The sequence below is a fragment of the Labrus mixtus genome, chromosome 23 (assembly GCF_963584025.1).
Source record: "Labrus mixtus chromosome 23, fLabMix1.1, whole genome shotgun sequence".
In the NCBI taxonomy this organism is placed as follows: Eukaryota; Metazoa; Chordata; class Actinopteri; order Labriformes; family Labridae; genus Labrus; species Labrus mixtus.
In genome coordinates, this window is record NC_083634.1 from 12,303,647 (window position 1) to 12,324,702 (window position 21,056).

The window sequence follows — 21,056 nt, forward strand, 5'->3', positions numbered from 1 at the left end:
CTTATATTATTTTGTCCTGCATCAATTTCCCTACATCCCTCAGAGCTACGAGAAGGTTGGTGGGTTTTTACTTTTTGAACACAACACAAATCAGAAAATTCATTTAATTTTCCACATAGTTTTTTTTTACTTAGTTTTTTTATGTATACATATAATTGTCTCACATTAAATGTTCACGTTCTCATTGAGAATGCCCCTGGTCTTTGTCCAAGTGCTTGACTGTCCAACAGGTGGTGCATGTTTGCATCTTTGAGGGGGGGTGGTGGAGGATAATATTTGCATCTGCCTGAGGGTCCATTTGCATGGTCAAATCTTAATGCCTTACCATCCCCTTTGCTACGCCCCAAAGTGAAACCTGTCAGTGTTACTGCTTGGTTCTCTGATGACTCAGAAAAAATAGTTGAAATATGAATAATCAAATAATTTCAATTTAAGAATTAAAATAAATAAAAGAAAGTTGACAAGTTGTACCAAGAGATAAAAAACTATCCTTGATTTCTATGGTCCCTGTGCTACGGTTCTCCATAGACTTTTGCTTGTCCATATAAGCTCTGAACCTCCCTTTCCACACAGCCATTTAAGCATCACTACACATAACATTTCCCTTGGTGCTCTTGCCAATTGAAGTTTTCCAAAGATAAAAATATGTTAAAGAAAAATCCATCCTTTGTTGTAATTGGCCCTAAAGTCAAAGAGCCAAGCTGTTAAAACAACCTCTCCCTCAGAGATTATACACTTCCTCTGACGCCGATGTTTCTGCACAGGAAGTTATGAAAGAATGATGTATTTAGTGCGTTATCCACAAGACTTGACAAATGTAATGATATTCAAATGAGCAGGATAATATTATGTCTGTGGGGAGCATGATCCAATTGGATATTAATTAAATATTGAGTGAGAGAAACGCTGTATTTAATAATGCAAGCAGTTCCCCTCGTTTGCCTCTCTGGAGGGCTGCAGTCTGCATAACAGAACCAGCTTTGTGAATTAGGAGCAGGCTGCAGGAAGCACGTGCATACTGTGCAGTCAAACAGAGAATATACCTGCACAAATAACCAGCTTAGGCACAGGTATAGACTAAAATTAACAGCCAATATAAACAGCTATACCAATTTTTAAAAGCGCTTATTTTTGATGTTTAACATGAGCAGTGACATTGACTTGTAATTAATTTAAATCCTAGTTCTTTTATAACAAAGTCTGTCTTTTTCCCTATTGCCTACTGCCCTTACTTATCCACAGTTTGTGTATCATACTAATATTTTTAATCTACTGTAATTCTCTCCAGAAAAGCCTTATGGTTACCACACCGTCTTGCATCTTGTTGTGGCCTTTCATTTATCTTTAATGTTGCTTTTCCCCCTAAATGTTTCTCCCTTACTTTACTCCAAGCCACATTTTAAGTGATGTTACACTGTTAAACTCACCCCCTGTGTAACATCACGGCTTATCGCCAAACCTATTACTACTTTATTTTGTCACTGTAGCCCTCGTCCCTTTGACTCCCAAATAAGCATGGCCGATTTCTGCTCCCGTTGTTTCTACGCAACAACTGAGGAGTGCTATCAGCTGTCCGGCACTTTGTGAAGTTCTGTATATATATTTAGCAAACTATTTTGTGCATGTCTCTCATGTTGTTGTGAACCCCTCCACCATTTGAATCTCCAAGTCATGGATCGAATGTGTTTAAAAGTGTGTTCTAAACATAGTTCATTTCATGAAATTATTAAACCTTTAAAATGATGCTATTTCTTTATTTAATGTTGAACCACCAGTCATTTTTTCTTCTGGCAAAATTCATTTTCTGCTCATTTTTTTAATACCATGTTTTGTCTTTTCCAGTACGCCGAGTGCCACCGCGATTCTCCATTCCACCTACAGACAATGAGATCATGCCGGGCGGCAGTGTCAATATCACATGCGTGGCAGTGGGCTCGCCCATGCCATATGTCAAGTGGATGCTGGGTGCTGAGGACCTCACGCCAGAGGACGACATGCCCATTGGACGGAACGTCTTGGAGCTCACAGACGTCCGGCAGTCAGCCAACTACACCTGCGTGGCCATGTCGACCCTGGGGGTGATCGAAGCTGTAGCCCAGATAACAGTGAAAGGTAAAGCTGATTGTTATTCTTTATAAATAAAAGCCAACATTTTTGGCAAGAATTAAACTTAAAATAGCTTACTTATGACACGATTTTCAGAATTTTTGTCTGCATTGATTTATAAACTCGTGTGCAGTTTTGGAGAGTGAGAATGTTAGAAGTAAATATCCAAGAAGAGACAACTGGTACTGTTAAAAAGAAAGATATTTACCCCCATATATCTGTGGTGGATTCCTTTAAGCTTTAGACAACCCCTGACACCAGCCTATGTGCATTAGATGCCAGATTGAGAATATAGTGAAGTGCTTATCTCTCAGCTGGAGAGCTACAAAGCCACAAGCTCGCAATTTCTGTTAGTAAGAGGTAGGGAGCAGGAGGGGGTGTGAAACGTTGTGAGTATTGTTTGGTGTCCTCTGTAGGCATGGTACTTATCTGAGTGTAATCATATCTACACTGCAGCGTACCAGAGAGAGATCCTAGATTTGTGTCGCCGTGTTCGCATGCACACAAGGGACAGACTCACATACACACACACCCTTGGCTTTGTTTTTCCTAGACATAACAGAGATATTAGTCACAATATAGCAGTCTGGCAGCGAGCTCCCCCAGAAGCACACTTCAGATGGCATATAAAGACAATATATTGCCCTGAAATATTTTGCCATGTGCCACGATGCAGGGAATTAAAGCAATAAATTTACCTGTTAAATTATTAAAGTGATAAACACTGGGAGATCGGAGATTAACGACAACAGCACACTCAGCTGCTGAACAGAGGCTGCGCAAGCCTTAATCTCAGGCATTAATTCATAAAACTTTCTTGTTTTTACGATTGTGAACTAGAAAAGTGGAATAACATTAAGACTATCCACCCACCTACAGAAAGCACCATTGTGACTTCAGATTTACTGTATATCATCATTATCAAGTGCAATGAGCTGGTAAATTAATGTAATCAATATATTTCAACCATTTGCAAATTAAAATGAAGTCTCTGAGGCCTGTAATGTGCAATAATGATTCTACAGAGGTTAAACTTTCAATGTTTACTCCAATTGTATTTCTGTTTAATATATTCATGTAATAATTGTTATTGCAGCATTGCCCAAAGCTCCTGGCATTCCTGTGGTGACAGAGCGAACAGCCACCAGCATAACACTCACTTGGGACTCTGGAAATCCTGAACCAGTGTCCTACTACATCATCCAACACAAGTCCAAATACTCAGAGGACCTGTACAAGGAGATAGATGGCGTAGCCACCACGAGGTACAGTGTAGGAGGCCTCAGCCCGTATTCAGACTACGAATTTCGAGTAGTGGCGGTAAACAACATTGGGCGAGGGCCACCCAGCGAGAGCATCGAGGCCAAAACAGCAGAGCAGGCCCCAAGCACGGCGCCAAGGCAGGTCAGAGGCCACATGATGAGCACCACAACAGCTGTCATCCACTGGGACGAACCAGAGGAGGCTAATGGGCAGATCATGGGCTACCGAGTCTACTACACCATGGACTCCACTCAGCATGTCAACCTCTGGGAGAAGCAGATTGTTCGGGGGTCAAACTTTGTCACCATCCAAGGCTTGATCCCCAATAAGACCTATTACATCAAGGTTCTGGCCTACACCTCAGTAGGTGATGGACCGCTTTCTGCAGACCTTCAAATCATCGCTAAGACAGGAGGTGAGCATTGGTGTGATCTTCTTTATAGAGAATCCTTGAAGAACAACTTCCAACTTTAACAAATATTCATACGCCACAATTAGACAAAAGAGCCACAAATATTTTATAAGGCCATCTTTTTTTGTTACCAATCCTCAACAGTGAGTCAGAGTTGTAAACTAGAGCTGTAAACACAAACATCTTCAGGCTGTCAACCGAAAAGTAGAAAGTGTTTTACGAGCAGTTATCAAGTTGTTGAAGTTATCAACAAAGAAGAAATCAAAATGCCATTCCTTTCAGCATGGATTTGGCTACAACAACAGCATCTCCTGAAATACAATGTGGCTCTAAGAGCAATCATTTCTACCTCAAAGTGTCATCTGTGAAAGTGTGAAACTTTAATGATTATTGTTTGTGCAGGATAGAGACAATTATTAATCCATGTCTTCATTTCAATTGCAGTTCCTTCCCAACCAACCGACTTCAAAGGAGAGGCCAAATCAGAAACAAGTATTTTGCTCTCTTGGATTGCCCCAGCTCAGACTGGACAGGAAAATCAAATCACAGGATATGAACTTATGTACAGGAAGAGGGACGACAAAGAGGAGGTAATTGTTTCCTGACCTGAACCATTCTTGTGTGTAGGATGAAGTTGGTCTATGTTACTTTTTAAGGCATGGTGAGCTGTTTGAAACAAAATTGTGAAGTTGCACCATAAAACATAGAACTAAAAAATACAGGCCTATGACTGAGTAATTACCTTTCTGCAGACTCAACTTTGTGTAGACTATCAAGAATGACATGTTCTTACTGGATAAAGTTGAAAACCATTGTTGTTGTTATACCTTTGAGATTTTGATCTGACAGATATTGCAAACAAAGAGCCTAAAATAAATGGAGCTTGCAATGTAATTTGTCAATCACTTTAAAGTGTGCTAAATTGAGTGTCAGTCATTCATAAAGACAGGCAACATGTTTTCCGTTCTCATAGTAAACTATGATACCCTCAATTTTATTTTCATCATCAGAAAGGGCAGCATACTTGCTGAACTTCCTGTTGTTTTTTTTGTTTTTTTTTAATTATTTGATTTTGTTTCTCACAGAGACGGATCAGCTTCGAGCCGACAACAACATACTTGTTGAAAGAGCTGAAGCCCTTCACCACTTATACTTTCCGGCTGGCTGCCCGTAGTAAACATGGAGTTGGAGCTTACACCAATGAGATTTCTGCGGAAACTCCACAGACACGTAGGTCTTCTTCTTTATCTGACTGAGTTTACTCTATTTGGGAAGTAACACATTTTCAAATGCATTCTAAAGTTATGTGTGCTGCGAAAACAAAAAAGTGACAAAATTGTCAAGAAGCTCCTGCGCACAGATGAAGCCCATCGATTTTTCTTTTTCATGCATTTGAAAAGATGTAAACATTTGAAAGAGTAAAAAGTGTTACAAAGTCTACCTGCCCATGCAGTATTCATTTTGAAAAGGTTGCATGGACAGCGTACACAGGCTTTCCTGTGAAGTCAGGAGACAAGGTTATAAAAACTACCTCTCTCCACCTTTGTTGTGCAAAAACAGTCTGGACTGAAACGAATAATAAATATTCAAATATTTATATCAGTGCCCACATCTCAGATACCCAACAGTTTTTTCATGAGTAAAGGGCCTTTTAGGAAGCCTTGTCTCTTGACATTTCATGTCAGCCCAAAATTCAAGTATAGAAGATTTTTGAGACTGAGCTTTCTATGTAGAGAAACAAGACTTGCCTCTCTGGACATGAGAGGGATTTCCCCATTTTATATATTGAGGTTTATACTCAAATCAAATCAGAATCAATAAAGCAGTTAAGTTACCATATCATAGAAAGCTCAAAGAAAGTATTGTCTCTTTAGTTAGGGAAATTTCCACCAACAAGACCTCAGATTTATGAAATTGGTCCAAGAAAATATGGATTTTGTACATTGAAGACGTAAAACTAAATCAGGTGACTTGTATGTAAATTCCCCTCAAATTGAAAAAAACACTATTGTGTTTGACTTTGGGCATCTAAAATAAATCTGAGGTCTCTAAAAGACCAGGGCAGAAATCAGGTGGGTAAATACACTCAGTATATGTATGTTCTGAGGTAAATGATGAAGTGCATGCCAATGTTATCAGAAATAAACAAATCAGTCATGTCTCCTTGGGAAGTTCTCTGTTGTACAATCAGGCTTTTACCACAAACCAACAGGCTTCGGAAAGGTTGGTGACAAATACAACATTTTTCTATTTTAAACTAGTTGAAGCATCAACCTTTATGTTTTGGATTGATGGTAACTGCTTGCCAAATTTATCAAAGTTGTTCCTACAATCATTTTGGAAAGGTTTATCTTGAATTATTTCTTTAGTTATCTGAAAGGATTTTAGGTTTTTGTTTAAGGATTTAAGATTCTAAGAAACAATATATTAGGAAATGTGATTTTTATTTCCCTTTGTTTTTATATAATTTATTTTTTTATGACAAAGGTAGGTCCCATATGTTTAAGCTGTCCTTTTTCCCAGTCAACACCTTCCATTCATCATACACCTTTTTGTTGGTCTTTGCATTTTGGTTTGTCTTTATTTGTGATGTTTTATTGATTCATTATATTTTTTATTTTACTCACAAGTCCCTGTGTTATCCTCATTTTGTGTCATTTTATTTCCCTTTTTTTCCCTTTTGTTTGGTCAATTTTACCATCATCACCCTGATCAAAACAAAACTGAAACTCCTTTAAAACAAAAAATCAACTAAATAAACGGCCTGACCAAACAAACAAACCCTGCACCTGCACCAAATCCAACCCACCCACCAGAACCCTCGGGCCCACCTCAGGAAGTCAAGTGCTATAGCCCCAGCTCCACCAACATCCTGGTAAGTTGGAGGCCACCCCTGATGGATTTACAAAACGGGATCATAACCCAATACACCGTCCAATACGCTGCGACAGAAGGGGAGGATACTACAGCTCGTCAGATCCCTGGCATTCCTCCAGAAAGCTCCCAGTACCTTTTGGAAAACTTGGAAAAATGGACAGAGTACAGTGTGACAGTCGCTGCTCATACAGATGTCGGAGCAGGACCGGAAAGCCTTCCACAACTCATCCGCACAGATGAGGATGGTATGTGATCGCTAAAACAAAGCCCCAGCTGCAAAATCAGAACACCTCTCTTAACCTGCCCCGTCAAATACTAACAACCTCGCTTATATCTTCAATTCCTTCTACTTCTCTTCCCCTCTGCCTGCCTCTAATACGACTGTCGCCACTTGCTCTTTTTAATCCCCATTTTTGGACTTTTTTGCCTGACTCACTTTGCAAAAGCACCCTTTTCTGGTTTTTACCCTACGCTGCTCAATTTCAACAAATGGTATGGCATTTTTCATTTACAGGCCTCCAACTTCCAGTCCCAACTGTCATTTTTAAACATTTTGAAATATATTCTGCAATATTTTTGAACAGCAGCATTATTATAAAACTCACCTTTTAAGGAACTTGACAAAGGACAAGTTCTGGACAGTTGGAAAACCAAACGATGGAAGATTTTGATTTTTTTTTAAGGCCATTTTTGACAATTTTTCCTCCCTCATATAAAAGAATCATTTTTTACTCATTTTTCCTGACTCCATAGCCAAAATTCTTGTTGTGCTTCAAGCATCTGAAACACTTGAAGCCCGCCCTTTGGCTCCACTTTTCTATTTTGACAAAACACATTTTTATTCCATGTTTTAAAAGAAAAATCCACTCTACCCATTTTTAATGTTTCAAGATAGGTCAGTCGTCAGACCTTTTTTTGCTGTTGTTTTTTTTCCCCTTACCATTGTTGAAATATTGATGTCATGCAGTGGTTGTTGCAGTTCACTGCATTTTTCTGATTTTTTTTTGGTCACTGCAGCATTTTGCACTACGGCTTTTGGGCAAGATTTTAAAAAACTGAGGGTGAAGGGGTCCTCTATAATTTGACCTTTTTTCTTCTATCCCATGGTGTTCCTCCAGTTCCTAGTGGGCCACCTCGTAAAGTTGAGGTGGAGGCTGTCAACTCCTCATCTATTAAAGTGATCTGGCGTTCACCGATACCAACCAAGCAGCACGGTCAGATCCGAGGGTACCAGGTGCACTATGTCAGGATGGTTAATGGGGAGCCCACAGGACAGCCAGTCATCAAGGACATACTGATTGATGATGCTCAGGTAAAACTACTCAGCCAGACACCTCATCTCTAAGACATTTAGTATTGCTTTCTCTGTCTAACATTTACATGCATTACAGAAAAGTTTTTTTTTTTGGAGTTGGAAAGCTAATTTTTTTTTAAAGATTTTATAAAAAAGTCTACTGAAATGGTAAAGAAGGCATTCATCTGCTCATTGCTATTTTTTCTATAAGTATATCTATGATAAAAAAAAATTGCTCTGTGGTGGCAGACGAACTGTGTGTATATTTTCTCATCAGTGATTATTGTCTCTACCCAGCCTTATTTCTTCTCTTTTTTCTCTCCATATTCTCATATCATAATCAGTGGGAATATGATGATTCAACTGAACATGTGAGTAGTTTTACGTGTCAAAATGACAATCTTGTTTTCCCCTGCTGTCATCCTCTGCATGAATGGCATGTGGCTTTTCTGCATTTAGGGGTTCAAAACTTTGTGTATACATAGGGACTATATTAACTTAAGATGCTTACCATTAAAACTTCAGATGGAATCCTTGGGTAATATTAGAGAATAAGAGAAAGCCAAGCTGAACCTAATTTGCCTTTATTTTACCTTTGAAATGTAAAAGTCTTTACTGAGGAAAATATTTTGTTGAGCACATTCACTTTTTTAACAGATGCATGCCTTATCTTTAGTTATATCCTGAGAGAATGTGTTTGTTGTGCGCTTTGTGATGATTATGTTGATCAGACATCACATCTTACTTTTATTTCTCTGTGTGCTTACATCTGCATTTCACGCTGTGAGTGTCCTGCAACTAAAGTCCTGCATCTTTACAGGAAATGATCATCACAGAGCTTCAGGCTGAGACCACATATTCAGTTACTGTGGCAGCCTATACGACAAAAGGTGACGGTGCACGTAGCAAGCCCAAACTGATCACCACCACTGGCGCAGGTAATGCAACAGTCATTGATGACATAGAAATGTTTCCTTTCTTTTTTCTGTTTTGGATAATAATATTGATACATCGACTAGAGTATTGGCGGCTTTCCCTCTTATACAAGTGCAGTTAATACCTATACATGCTATTGGTGGAAACAGATTGCTTACATTTAACTGATTTTGATTAACACTCTCTGCTACTACCACAATGTAGTTGCTCCTTTTTATCATAACATAATGAATGAAATCAATTGAGCTGTTTGCGATTTTGGATATGGTGTCATATAATGTATTGACTGGCATATTGTCCTAGATATCTGAAACCACATTTTAGAGATAGATACTGGTTACGACCAACTGACAAATCTCATGTTTCTCTCAGTTGATGTATTATATTTTAATATTGAAGTGCATTTCTGCTCTGTAAAGAACCGAAGCAATCAAGGAAAAAGGCACCGGGCAAGCATTCATGTCAGTTACATTGTAAAGTTTGAATGCAGTTAATTGCTTTCTCATTAAGTGCAATGGTTCTTGTGCTGGAGGCAAAATGCATGTAAAAGTTATGGAACATGTAGAGTGTGAAAGTAATGATAAAAATGGACACTTAAAAGAACATTTTTTCCTTCTCTGTAGACAGTAGATTCAATACGTATATGACACAATGAAAATGTGGTTCTCTCTCTTCATAACAAGTTATCTCTTTCTTCATTGGTGATGTCATAGTTCCTGAAAAACCCCGGCTAATGGTTAGTACCACCAACATGGGCACAGCTCTCCTCCAGTGGCATCCCCCAGCACTAACCCATGGTCCTCTGCAAGGCTATCGCCTCCGTTTTGGCCGCAAAGATGTGGATCCACTGACAGTTATTGAGTTCCCTGAACGAGAGAACCACTACACTACCAAAGAGATCCATAAGGGAGCCTCATACACTTTCCGCCTTTCGGCACGCAACAAGGTGGGCTTTGGCGAAGAGACGGTTAAAGAAGTCACCACGAATGAGGATGTCCCAAGCGGTTACCCTCAGATCATCACAGCTGAGGGTGCCACAACCTCAACCATTCAAGTTAGCTGGCAGCCTGTTTTGCTGGCAGAACGAAATGGCCAAATAGTGAAATATGCTCTGCAGTATAAGGACATCAACAGCCCACGTAGTCCCTCAGAACTCTTCATCACCGCCCCGGAATCGACAGTCATCCTGGACGGCCTTAAAGCAGATACCACTTATGATATTAAAATGTGTGCCTTCACCAGCAAGGGCTCTGGTCCCTATAGCCCAAGTGTCCAATTCAGGACACAGCCTTTGGATCAAGGTAGGACCAGTCCCTAAACCTTTTTAGCCCTTTCCCTTCTAAGCAACTTTTCCAAGTGAAGCAATTTCCAACCACAACAGCTTCCTCTAAAGCCTCAAATGTCAGAAGTTGACGAAGGACTATGCCATTAATATTGTGTCCTATCCCTAGTCCCCCTTATCTTATCAAAAATTTAAGAAACTCATATGGTGTAAGTATTTTTGTTTATTTGTGTCTTGTCAGTCGAGCAAAGGTCAGCCATTAATTTAAGAGTTGGTGTTGGTAAGAAGGTAAGAGGACAGTGTTGAGTTCAGTGTAGTATTGATTTCAGCCTGGTTTTGAAGGAGAATTTCTCAGGTAAGCACTGGCTTGGGACCATTGGGGTAGTCAGGCAAAGAAAAGGATGTTTAGTGTCTAAATCAATTGCTCCCCCTTTCTTTTAGCAGTGTTTGCAAAAAATTTTCATGTGAGAGCTGCTATGAAGACATCAGTGTTGCTGACCTGGGAAATCCCAGACACCTACAATCCGGCCCAACCTTTCACTGTGAGCACTAACTAGATAAATCTAAAATTTTCAGATGCATTGCTATGACACAGAAATAAATTCAGATAACATCCACAACAAAGGCATCAATGTCTGAAACATCAACTCATTTGCATGCAGATCCTTTACGATAATGGGCAGAGCGTGGAGGTGGATGGGAAGTTAACACAGAAGCTGATCACAGGTCTTCAGCCAGAGACACAGTACTCCTTCCTCCTCACAAATCGTGGCAACAGTGCTGGAGGGCTGCAACATCGTGTGTCCACCATGACGGCCCCAGATATTCTCCGAACCAAACCATACCTCATTGGGAAGACCAACTCAGATGGTATGGTGACTGTAGAGCTACCATCAGTGGAGACTTCTGAGAGAGTGAGGTGAGTGGACACAAACTAAAGGAGATTTCTAATTGCATCTACTAGAAATTGTCACCTTTAAGTAAGGATCAAAAATGTTCAAACAATTATCAACCAAAAGCACTTCCTCAGTTTTATCAATATACATAAGTATGTGAATAACAGCATGGTGTAAATGTAAACACACTAAACCTTGCCTCAAAATTACCCCAGAGATGATGCACTGACCCGAAGTTCCATCTCTCAGTTGACTGATTTTCCAGATTCAAGCGCCACCCTACTTGTTCTTGCCAACTTGCATCCAGCAAAATATGATTTGACTTAAATGGCTCTTTTTTTTAAGACGTGCGTCTTGTAAAGACATTAGTATAATGCAGTGGAACTCTCTCTGTCTCTGCTGATGTCTATATTACTGTCCTCTATTTTTAACTGATGCATTGTGAATGGAAATAAACAAGTTGACTTGATAGCTGACCTTGTCAGAGATACTTCTTCCGAAATAGTCTTTTATATTCATCACTACTTTTCAGTGTAATATCCACTTTACCTCAGTCATTACATAGTAAAGCAGCTCTACTCATTTAAGCACACTCCTCTAAGCCCTGTAAAATCTCTTACAGCTTGTCAACAAAGCCCAGGGTTGTCAGAGGGCCAAGGAGCACATCCGATTGTACACTGAAGCTTCAAACCCATCTTGGGTTTTCTGATCTTGCTGGATGCACTTGGCCCACTGTCTCCCATGCCAGAGCTTAAGCTAATTAGGTTCCCATTAGCCTGCCACACTGCCTTCCTGGCTAACACTAGCTAGTACAGTGGCCAACCAGGAAGCCCAGAACACTCTGGCAAAGGCCGTTATGTCTCTTGCCACTCTGATATAAGGATGAAAATCCCTCTAATTCTGTATCTCTTCTGCATTCACAAAGGTCTCCTAATTAGCCCATGGGGGCCACAAGTGAGGTGAAACTGTATTGCTTAACCTCTCTGAGCATCATTTAATTCAACAGCAAAAATAGGGGAAATAATCCTAATCACGTTGTAGAAATGCATAACTTTCAAATGGCATGATTATGCATCTTAGTTTCTGGGAAGCAGACGACCCTTCCGAATACTAGTTGAGATTGTCTGAGCTCATTTGTTTCTTCATCACAGGGATTGTTTTTGTCACAGAAACAGTGACCATGTACTTGCAAATAAAATTGGTTACTCTGTCTTTTTTAAAGTGGCTTTGATCGTTGACCTTATCTAGTATGGTAATTTATCGTACTTTACATTTTATTTTCAGGGGATATTACATTGTGGTAGTGCCTCTGAAGAAGCAGCGCACTGGCAAGTTCTTCAAACCCTGGGACAATCCCGATGAGATGAATTTGGAGGAGGTAGGTTCAAAGAATGAGCTTCTTAAAATGACACCGGGAGCTAGTTTTCTATTATTTAGATATTGCAGTTTCTCTTAAACATAGCATAGGTAACTGTGTGCACATAACTCACTTTTCTCAAAACTAGAAAAATAAGTTGAGGCAGTTAAGAGGGCAGGAAGAACAGGAGATGAGTCTCACTGATTGACGCAAATAGCTGCAGAGAGCACTGTTCATATGGAAATGAGAACATGAAGTAGCCATCAAGTACACTGCAAACTCAACCCCCATCCCCACCTCCTCCTCTTCCTCTTTGTGTCTGTGGTAATTACCTGAAGAGATGCATCAGGCCTTGATGTCTCTTCTCATTCCAAGCAAAGCTAGGCTCCTATGACTATCCACGAAACACTTGACAACTTTTATATTTAGCCCATTGAGATAATTCAGTTATTCTGTTTATTGCAGGTGTGATTAAATGCATGAGAAAGTTTTATCACTATTACACTGTTTTTACATTTTAGGTATTTATTTAGATGGATGTCATACATTAAGTTAATGGGTGAACATTAAGTGCAGCATTAACTATGATCTTCGTCACAGAGATGTGTCCAAATGTAGTTCACAAAAGGGTATTCCCCTAAAAGGACACAAACGTTTGAAATTCTGGCTAGACTATATCTTTCCAAATTAGGCAACAAGCCTAGAAAGGATTATTATGATAGTTTGAGTTTTTAAGTATTTATTTCTCCTGTATAAACATCCCAACACATCATGTTTAGGTGGCCAAAATAAAACAAACCATGTCTCATCTGGCATTGGCTTTACAGCCCAAGCCTACAGGCCCATGTCTGCAGCCTTGACCGATTGCCCAAATGTCGCCCCTCTGTCAGAATTTATTTGTTTGTCAATACTGGCACTCACCTTTTCACAACTTTTCCCAAGGGCAGCGAGATTTAGCCGTGTTGACAGCAGAGATGATTGAAGACATTATCGGCTGCACCAACAGCCCCGCAGCCAAAACAGAGCACACATGCGAACGCACACACTCTAATGTGAATGACAGGCGCACACAGCACACACATACTCATCAGTGCACACTACTTAGAGATATGATATCAGGCCACCTAACTACTAGCCAAGCTTGATTACCATAATTACAATCAGCGCTTTGCACTGGAAGTTTAAGGTCAGATGGTACATGTTTGTATGAAGGTCACATTAGAGTCTATTAGCAATATTATCATTTATGGTTTTGAGGTCAAACATGTTTTTTTTTTGTTTTTTTTTTACTGTAATACAATTTAGCAGGGCTAGCTGGATAAGATCTGTTTGATATAATTCCATTCCTTAACCTACGGAAAAATATAGTGTTCATCTTTTGAGAAATCCCCATCAATATTATCTTTTTAAGATGTAGTCTTAGTAAATATAAATTCATTAGTAGGCATAAAACTTAATATATCCTAACTTTTCATACATTGCGTTCATATTTATGAACAAATTATGTGAAAAACAACCCAATCTATCAAATATTCTCCCCAGAATCCACTTCAGTTTCCATCTGGTCATCTCAAGTAATAATGTTTGATTGTATCAACAGAAATAATAATTGAGCTCCAAGATGTAAATTAACTCAGTCTCTGTTTTACTGTTGGGCACTGTTGGATAATCCTCAAATGTTTTGTCTGCTCAAAATGCACACAATCTTCTTATTTCACGAGCTTTCATTAAAAAACAACAACAAATGAAATAAGTAATTGATCTTTCTGAAATGTTCTGCTTCTTGCAATCAGCATTTTCAGCTCAGCAATCAAAAAGGAATTGAGATAGACAGATTTGGTTTGTGTATGTGTGTATTCATGTGTGTCCCTGTGTGTTATCAACTGTCTGCTTCTTTCTCCTCACTGTAGCTGCTTAAGGAGATAAACCGAACAAGCAGAGGCCTTCGCTTCCTGAGGCAGGCAGAACCCAAAGCCTATATCGCTGCTTACTACAAAGACTTGCCCAAAGAGTTCACCCTGGGAGACGGCAAGATCTACGGGGACTTTGAAAACAAGCAACTGCAAAATGGCCAAGAGTACATTTTCTTTGTGCTTGCGGTTCTGGAGATGTCTGAAAATGTAAGTCTGATATGCCGTGTGCATGTTATCTAATTTTTATTTGTATATTATTCATGTTTAGATTAATACATGAAGGTTGTTGCCTTTGGGTTATCCCGCACCACTGATCTCATGTTCTTTGTGCTATAAAGAGTACATGTCAATAGACAGAGATGCTTAAATCAACTGCATTGTGGAGGGTCGTGGTTTAGTTCTGGCGAGATGTTTTCTCAGAGCCCTTTCTAGGCTTTGACTTGAAAACTTAAAGCTGCAGCTGGCCCCGAGAAGTTGACCCTTGCTGCTTTAGGGAGAGAAACCCCTTAAGACCTTCGCTGATCGCACGAAAACCTCGATAACGCAGCTCCTCTTTAATTGCGTTGTACGTGCGGTCCACCTTATCTCCCCCGCTGCAGCTCATGTGTATGTGTGCATATGTCTGTCTGGACGGCAGACTAGAAAGCGGCATGATTAGGCAGCTGCAGGCGTGATGATGGATTTGATGAGCTGCAGGGTCTATAGTGCTGCCTCGCACTCTCTCCGCTAACCCCGAGTTCAGGTAGAGCAAAAAAAACGATAATGACGGACGGAGGGAAATCTCTAATTTGCCCACTGAAGCATATATTTTCCTCCCATAAGACCTTCTTTTTTATCTCCACTTAGAATGTGAAATAGTTCAATCAAGGCTCCTGTATAGAAGAGATATTGAAGATCATTTTGATTGGCTGAACTGCAGCTTTGCAGAAATTGCACGGCAAAACTTTGAATTGGCTTTCAATTTGGATTGTTGGTCATGCCGTCGCTGTCAGAGAATTTTAAGATATGCTCTTTGGTAGGGCCTACATTAATTGAAGTATTGCAGTATAGTGTTGTGAATGTCTTGAGCTGCTAGGATTAGTCTGCATTTACAGAATCCTTAAGCATTCAGGTTCAGGTTGTAGTTGTTACTTGACATGGAAAAAAGTGAAACATAAGAAAGAAAATATCTTCCAAAAAAAAGATAAACAGATAACACTTGAAAGGTCAAAGAAAGAGGTATAGAAGAATCTAATCTAGTTTAATAAGAAAAGGCATAATGTTGTATGCAGATTTGAGTAAATACTATAATCAATTACTCTATTTTCCCTGGCTCAGATCTTGTATGCCACAAGCCCCTACTCAGACCCAGTTGTGTCAGCCGACATCGACCCCCAGCCAATCATTGACGAAGAGGAAGGCCTAATCTGGGTGGTGGGCCCTGTGCTTGCAGTCGTCTTCATCATATGCATTGTCATTGCTATTCTTCTATACAAAAGGTGAGGAAATTAAAGTATAATATGCTAATAAATTCTAAAAGATAAAATAAAGCAAAGAAATTGAACTATTTCAGCAATGACCATACATTCAATATTAAAGTGCAAAGAATGTGTTTAAATGCAATATGTGTGTATTTAACATTCATGTATAAAAACTGAACATTTACGTTGGACAATATTTAACAATCATGACACCATGACTCTACAACACAAAAATCTTTAATTAACAAATCTAAATGCAGACACTAAATGCAAGAGTTTAACTTAAAGCGAGGCACACTGATCTCAGACTCTCAGTACACACGCTCTTAATCTCAGACGAGTAAATCCAAGCAAACAAGCAACCAAAACCACAGTCAAATGAAGACGCCCACCATCCTTCACAAAGACAAATGCATTGACTGATAGTTAATCAGACACATCCATCTCCCCCTGCACACACAAACACACACTAACAAACACATGTCAAACGAGCAAACACTTGCAGTAGTGCACCCTAACACTGAATCAGAACAGTCTTTTGGTCTGAAAACCCCTAGTGGCAGTGAGACCTCGAGTTGTCAGCGCTCATCAGTCAAGCGTAGGAGGGGGGAGCTTTGACTATCTGCTACATGTCACTGCATGTATGTTCAGCTTTAGAGAGGCCCTGGGGTCTGGGCCAGAGTCCCATCAACCCCAACCCTTTCAATTGTACCACTACCTATTCCACAAGAGAGAAAAGCTCTACCCTGACTCTGACCTTATGTTGTCCTTTTGCTTAGCCATGTCAAACACATGCACATATCTTATATGTTTGCATCCCTGAACTGACTTTTCTGTCCTTCGATATCCTACTTCCTTTTACATAAAGGCACACTGCCTGCCAAGTTTATTCAATCAAATATCCAGAATGTCCCTGTAGTCCTTAAGTATTTTTTAGAGAGGATTTTTAAGTAAAGAGAAAGCTATTATTGGTAACAGTTAAAAAAAAACACTGAAATCAAAGGTATAATGTAGGACTTTATCCTGGCTCTCTCAAACACATTATTCTTCTTTGATTCCATTCATGTCACTGCTTCGTTAAGGAAAATTCAGTGCATAACCAGGAGATACTTCTCTTGTCAACATCAATTTTTATGTGACCGAGTGCTCCTTTTGTGAAAAACAAAGGGCAACAACTGTGTTCTGTTGAGCTCTGTAAAAGGACATGGGGATATCAATGTGCAGCTTCATCAGAGAGAACATAAATCAAATCAAATCACCTACACATAGAAAAATGTCAAGTCATGTATGCTTCAAGAGCCACATATTGGGGTTTTTTTCAAACTTGCTCAAAAAGGTAACAGTACATAATAATTAATTGCACATTCATTCAAAATTAAGATCTCACATCTTTGCATTTGTAATAGCCCATGCATACATCTCTAATATGAACATTTTTTTATTTTAATAATGGAAGGCTGTTTGCAGGAAAAGATAGACACAGAAATTAGGAGTCAAGTTATGCTTTTATGCTTGAAAAAGAAGCAATCGAGTGCAACAGCTTGAAAAAGAAGAGCTACAAAGTACAAATCTCTGATGCACCTGGGAAACTGTAGTATTTGAAATAAAGAGTCCCAGGGCTGCATAATTAGACATAATCTCTTGAGTATAGAATCACTAATCAAGAAAAAGTCAACACAAGCAAGATATGATTAGTATCGTTTGTCTCATATGTAGTTAGTCGTTTACTTATGTGCAGGAAGATTTCTGGAATTCTCCATTTTTATAAGGGTAAAGGTCTTACCACCTAATGTTGTATCAATATCTCTTTTCTTGCTGACCAATGGAGCAGCAAACCAGACAGGTAAGAGTGAGAAAGAAGTAGAGGAAAACTAATCCCCTTTAAACCCTTTTGCTCCCGAGTCTGTTCCTTTTATATCTAAACATAAACAAGTTTGTGGCCCACTGGAGCTCATGTCAATTGTGAAATCATTCTAGTTGCTTAATGACAATTACGTAAAGTATGCAAAAGATGTTACATGCAATAAGAAAAGCAAGATTGTTTGGACCTTTTCTACTACTAACAAACTTTAAATGTATTATGAATATATATTCACAATGCTATCTTAGGTATATTTCTACTACTGGTAACTGCCTATAAATTATGGTATGTTATCCATCTCAATGACTAGTTTGTAAGAAATTTGTTTGAATAAAAATGCATCCCCATATGAAACTGAACGATGATTTTAGTGGGGTTCTTTTTTAAAGGACTCGCTTCAAATATGAATCTAAAAAGTTACAACACAATTATCAAAACACTAAGAATTACAATAGAGTGGATTTAATAACAAGAAGTCCCGCAACATTATACAATCCACAGCAATAGTGCTGTAGTAAATGATACCTTACAAATTGTTCTTTAAATGCAGTACAGAACCAGGGGACAAAATAAAGCAATGTAAATCCCACCCTCTTACTATTGCAGTTGAAGTGACAGCCTGACACCAACTTTGAAAAGTGAACATTAGGCTTCACTAAAGCTAGTATTTAATGACAAAGGCTATTGTACTGGATTGTATCATACTGTGAAGTGATGGTGTTATTTTAGTCCAGCCCTGTAGCATTATGTATTGGAAGAATGCTGTCTTGTCACCTCCTTAATTACATATTAGCCTGCTGTATTTATGAGAGCACAAGGAGGGCTTTGAGGTTGTAGAGTAATGAAAAACTGTTAAAAAAAAATGATTTTGAATAAATACAACGTCCTATCTATTCTGCAGAAAAAGAGCAGAATCTGAAGCTAGGAAAGGCAGTCTCCCCAACAGCAAAGAAATGCCCCTGCATCATCCAACTGACCCCGTTGAGCTTCGACGTCTCAACTTCCAAACACCTGGTACGTAGTCCACATAAAAGTTAGTGATGTTCATGTCATCCACTGTGAATTTACAACTGAATGTGCACTGTGAAGAGGAACGCCAACGCTCCAGATGCTTGTTTAGAATATAAAAAGAATAATCATAATTAGCTATCTATCATCCATTGTGTGTTCATACGCTTCCATTGCTAATACCATGACGTCCTTACAAATGACATGCCATTTTTGCAGTGAGATTAGCATAGAACAAGAGAACGGTTTGCAGGTAGATGGTGGACAGGTGCTTAGAGCAGGCACAGAGGGTCAAATCTGACAGTTTCCTCCCCGGAGACACTTCTTAGTGGAAAATGAAGAGGCAGAAATGCAAGCTTGACAGTTTCATGGCAGCTGTCGTCTTCCTCTGCACCTGCGTTATCGAGGTCATCAAGACCTGTCATGCTTGCTCAGAATAGAGCCGACCTGCTTGAATGCTATCCTGCTGCCAGGACTCACAGGAAGGAGCATGGTGGAAGGCAAGAGTAAATAGAAAATGTGTCACGGCACAGTGCTCCGTTCTGTATGCTCGCCAATGGATGGCAACACACATTTAGAGACAAGCTGTAAACAAAAGGGTATATGCGCTCTGACCTTTGGTTCAGAGTTAAGCCGCGGTCAGTGGTCATGCCCTGGCTTGGTTGTGTCGTCATTTCTTATCTATGAACAATGGGAGTCACAGTCCATTTCTCACCTGGAAAGGAGGTATGCGACTTTGCCCCCGTCTTGACTGAGAGAGACACACTAAACTGCTGTTTGAGTTGCTCTGGCACCAGATGCTTTGGGACAGGTGTTCACAGACTGCCAATAATGTTGTAATATCAAAGCCATATATTTCAGATCAGATCATATGAAAGGAGGATGAATTATCCCTACAGGCTTATTTTTTTGAAAAAAGATTATGCATATTTATGAAAGCTCTTCGATGATGTTGGGACCATTACTGGCTGTTTCATCCTGGCAGAGGGGTATTTTTCCTTTTGGCTCAGAGTGATCTCAACCATCCTCCCACTATCTTACTCGTCTCTCAAGCCATCATTTCTGCCTCCTCCCAACAGCCTTTCTGAGAGCTGGTATCTTGGCTCCCTCACTGGTCAAATAGGACCAAACATTTTTTCCTCACCACGTGACCACTCTCTCTCAAGCCCTGAAGTACTTCTACATTAGACCACCTCTCTCTCCTCTCATTCAACCCGTTCTCTCACCTCTTTACCCCTCAATGGACATTTTCATCTTAAGGATGCTTGATGTTTGAGTGACGGCGTGTTGGAAATGGTACTTTCATTGTCCCCTAGTGATGGAAATGGATTTTGAGTAGCGGGCTGCAATAGAAACATCCCTTACCATCTTTCAGAGAGACAGGAGAGTGGGTGGGAAAACGAAGCGCAGCTTCCATTAGCTAATGCCCACTTGTGCCAGCAACCAAAATGAAACATCACCTCAGTGGTGGAGGGAGTGAGACTGTCACCAAGCTTGTGTCTAAAAACGGTACCTGAATTCTTCGATGCAAATATTTTGGACAAAGGCTCGACTGCGACAAAAACTGATCACTTATATTTAGCTATTTCAACTCTACTTTTTCAAAGTCAAGTGAACTGAAGCCTGAAACGTCATACTGCATACAATGCAAGTATAATGAAGTGTATAACCATGTCAGCATACTCAAGTTCACATGAATGTCAAATAATATCCAATGGTTGCTCGACTTTTCTTTTGTGCTGCTCGGTGTTTATTCCCCCGCACTTTTTATTTACAAGAAATAAGCATGCTGGCATAGCCAATGCTTCTAGCATGATACATTTTAAGTTACTAATGAATGTCCCATTTATGATACACATAATCACCCAACTACCTCTTTGTAGTCTACCAAATTCTAATTTCTACCTTCTGTTTGTGAAGAAAATAGTCATTACATTGCTATAGCATCTGCAATGTACTTAATTACACCGCCGTTTCCTCCACAGGTTCAGGTGCGTCCAGTCACCCCAGTAACCTCCATTTGTCAAGTTAGTTGGTCTCGATTATGCATTTGACATGATTTGTTTTGGGGTTGTTTTTTTTTAGCTTTAATTCCCTTCTTTTCTGCTTAGTCCTGTATTTCCATCTTCATCTAATCCATCGGGTGTTTATGCTATGTCATCGCAGGAGGCGGAGTTTGAAATGACAGCCTGAAAACATGTCATCACTCAAAGCAAACATCAACATCTGGCCAAACATTTTGGATGTTATTTTGATTGTTTGTTTTCTGGGATGTTTTTTGTGTCTGTGTCTTACTGTCACGCTTACTATCCACGGCAGCTTTCTGAGCAAATAATGTTCTTCTCTCTCAATAGGGAGAGGCCCAGTGTGCCTGATGACTTCTCATTGGCT

At 39.6% G+C, this 21,056-nt stretch overlaps 1 protein-coding gene across 27 annotated transcripts in view; it reads left to right on the top strand.

Annotated features, from left to right (window-relative positions):
* LOC132958404 (receptor-type tyrosine-protein phosphatase delta-like) overlaps positions 1-21,056 on the top strand; it is a 353,687-nt gene that overhangs the window by 311,875 nt on the left and 20,756 nt on the right. For 4 of the 27 annotated variants that reach the window (XM_061031189.1, XM_061031188.1, XM_061031191.1 and 1 more), the window contains 17 exons: positions 44-55; positions 1,843-2,112; positions 3,203-3,784; positions 4,226-4,371; positions 4,867-5,011; positions 6,598-6,903; positions 7,777-7,970; positions 8,297-8,323; positions 8,773-8,890; positions 9,602-10,189; positions 10,612-10,712; positions 10,833-11,089; positions 12,351-12,444; positions 14,334-14,543; positions 15,654-15,814; positions 18,559-18,671; positions 20,651-20,692. In XM_061031189.1, coding sequence (XP_060887172.1) covers positions 44-55; positions 1,843-2,112; positions 3,203-3,784; positions 4,226-4,371; positions 4,867-5,011; positions 6,598-6,903; positions 7,777-7,970; positions 8,297-8,323; positions 8,773-8,890; positions 9,602-10,189; positions 10,612-10,712; positions 10,833-11,089; positions 12,351-12,444; positions 14,334-14,543; positions 15,654-15,814; positions 18,559-18,671; positions 20,651-20,692 — 3,366 coding nt within the window. The remainder of the gene's footprint in view (positions 1-43; positions 56-1,842; positions 2,113-3,202; positions 3,785-4,225; positions 4,372-4,866; positions 5,012-6,597; positions 6,904-7,776; positions 7,971-8,296; positions 8,324-8,772; positions 8,891-9,601; positions 10,190-10,611; positions 10,713-10,832; positions 11,090-12,350; positions 12,445-14,333; positions 14,544-15,653; positions 15,815-18,558; positions 18,672-20,650; positions 20,693-21,056) is intronic. The other 23 variants (XM_061031193.1, XM_061031194.1, XM_061031198.1 and 20 more) reach the window with 16 other exon arrangements.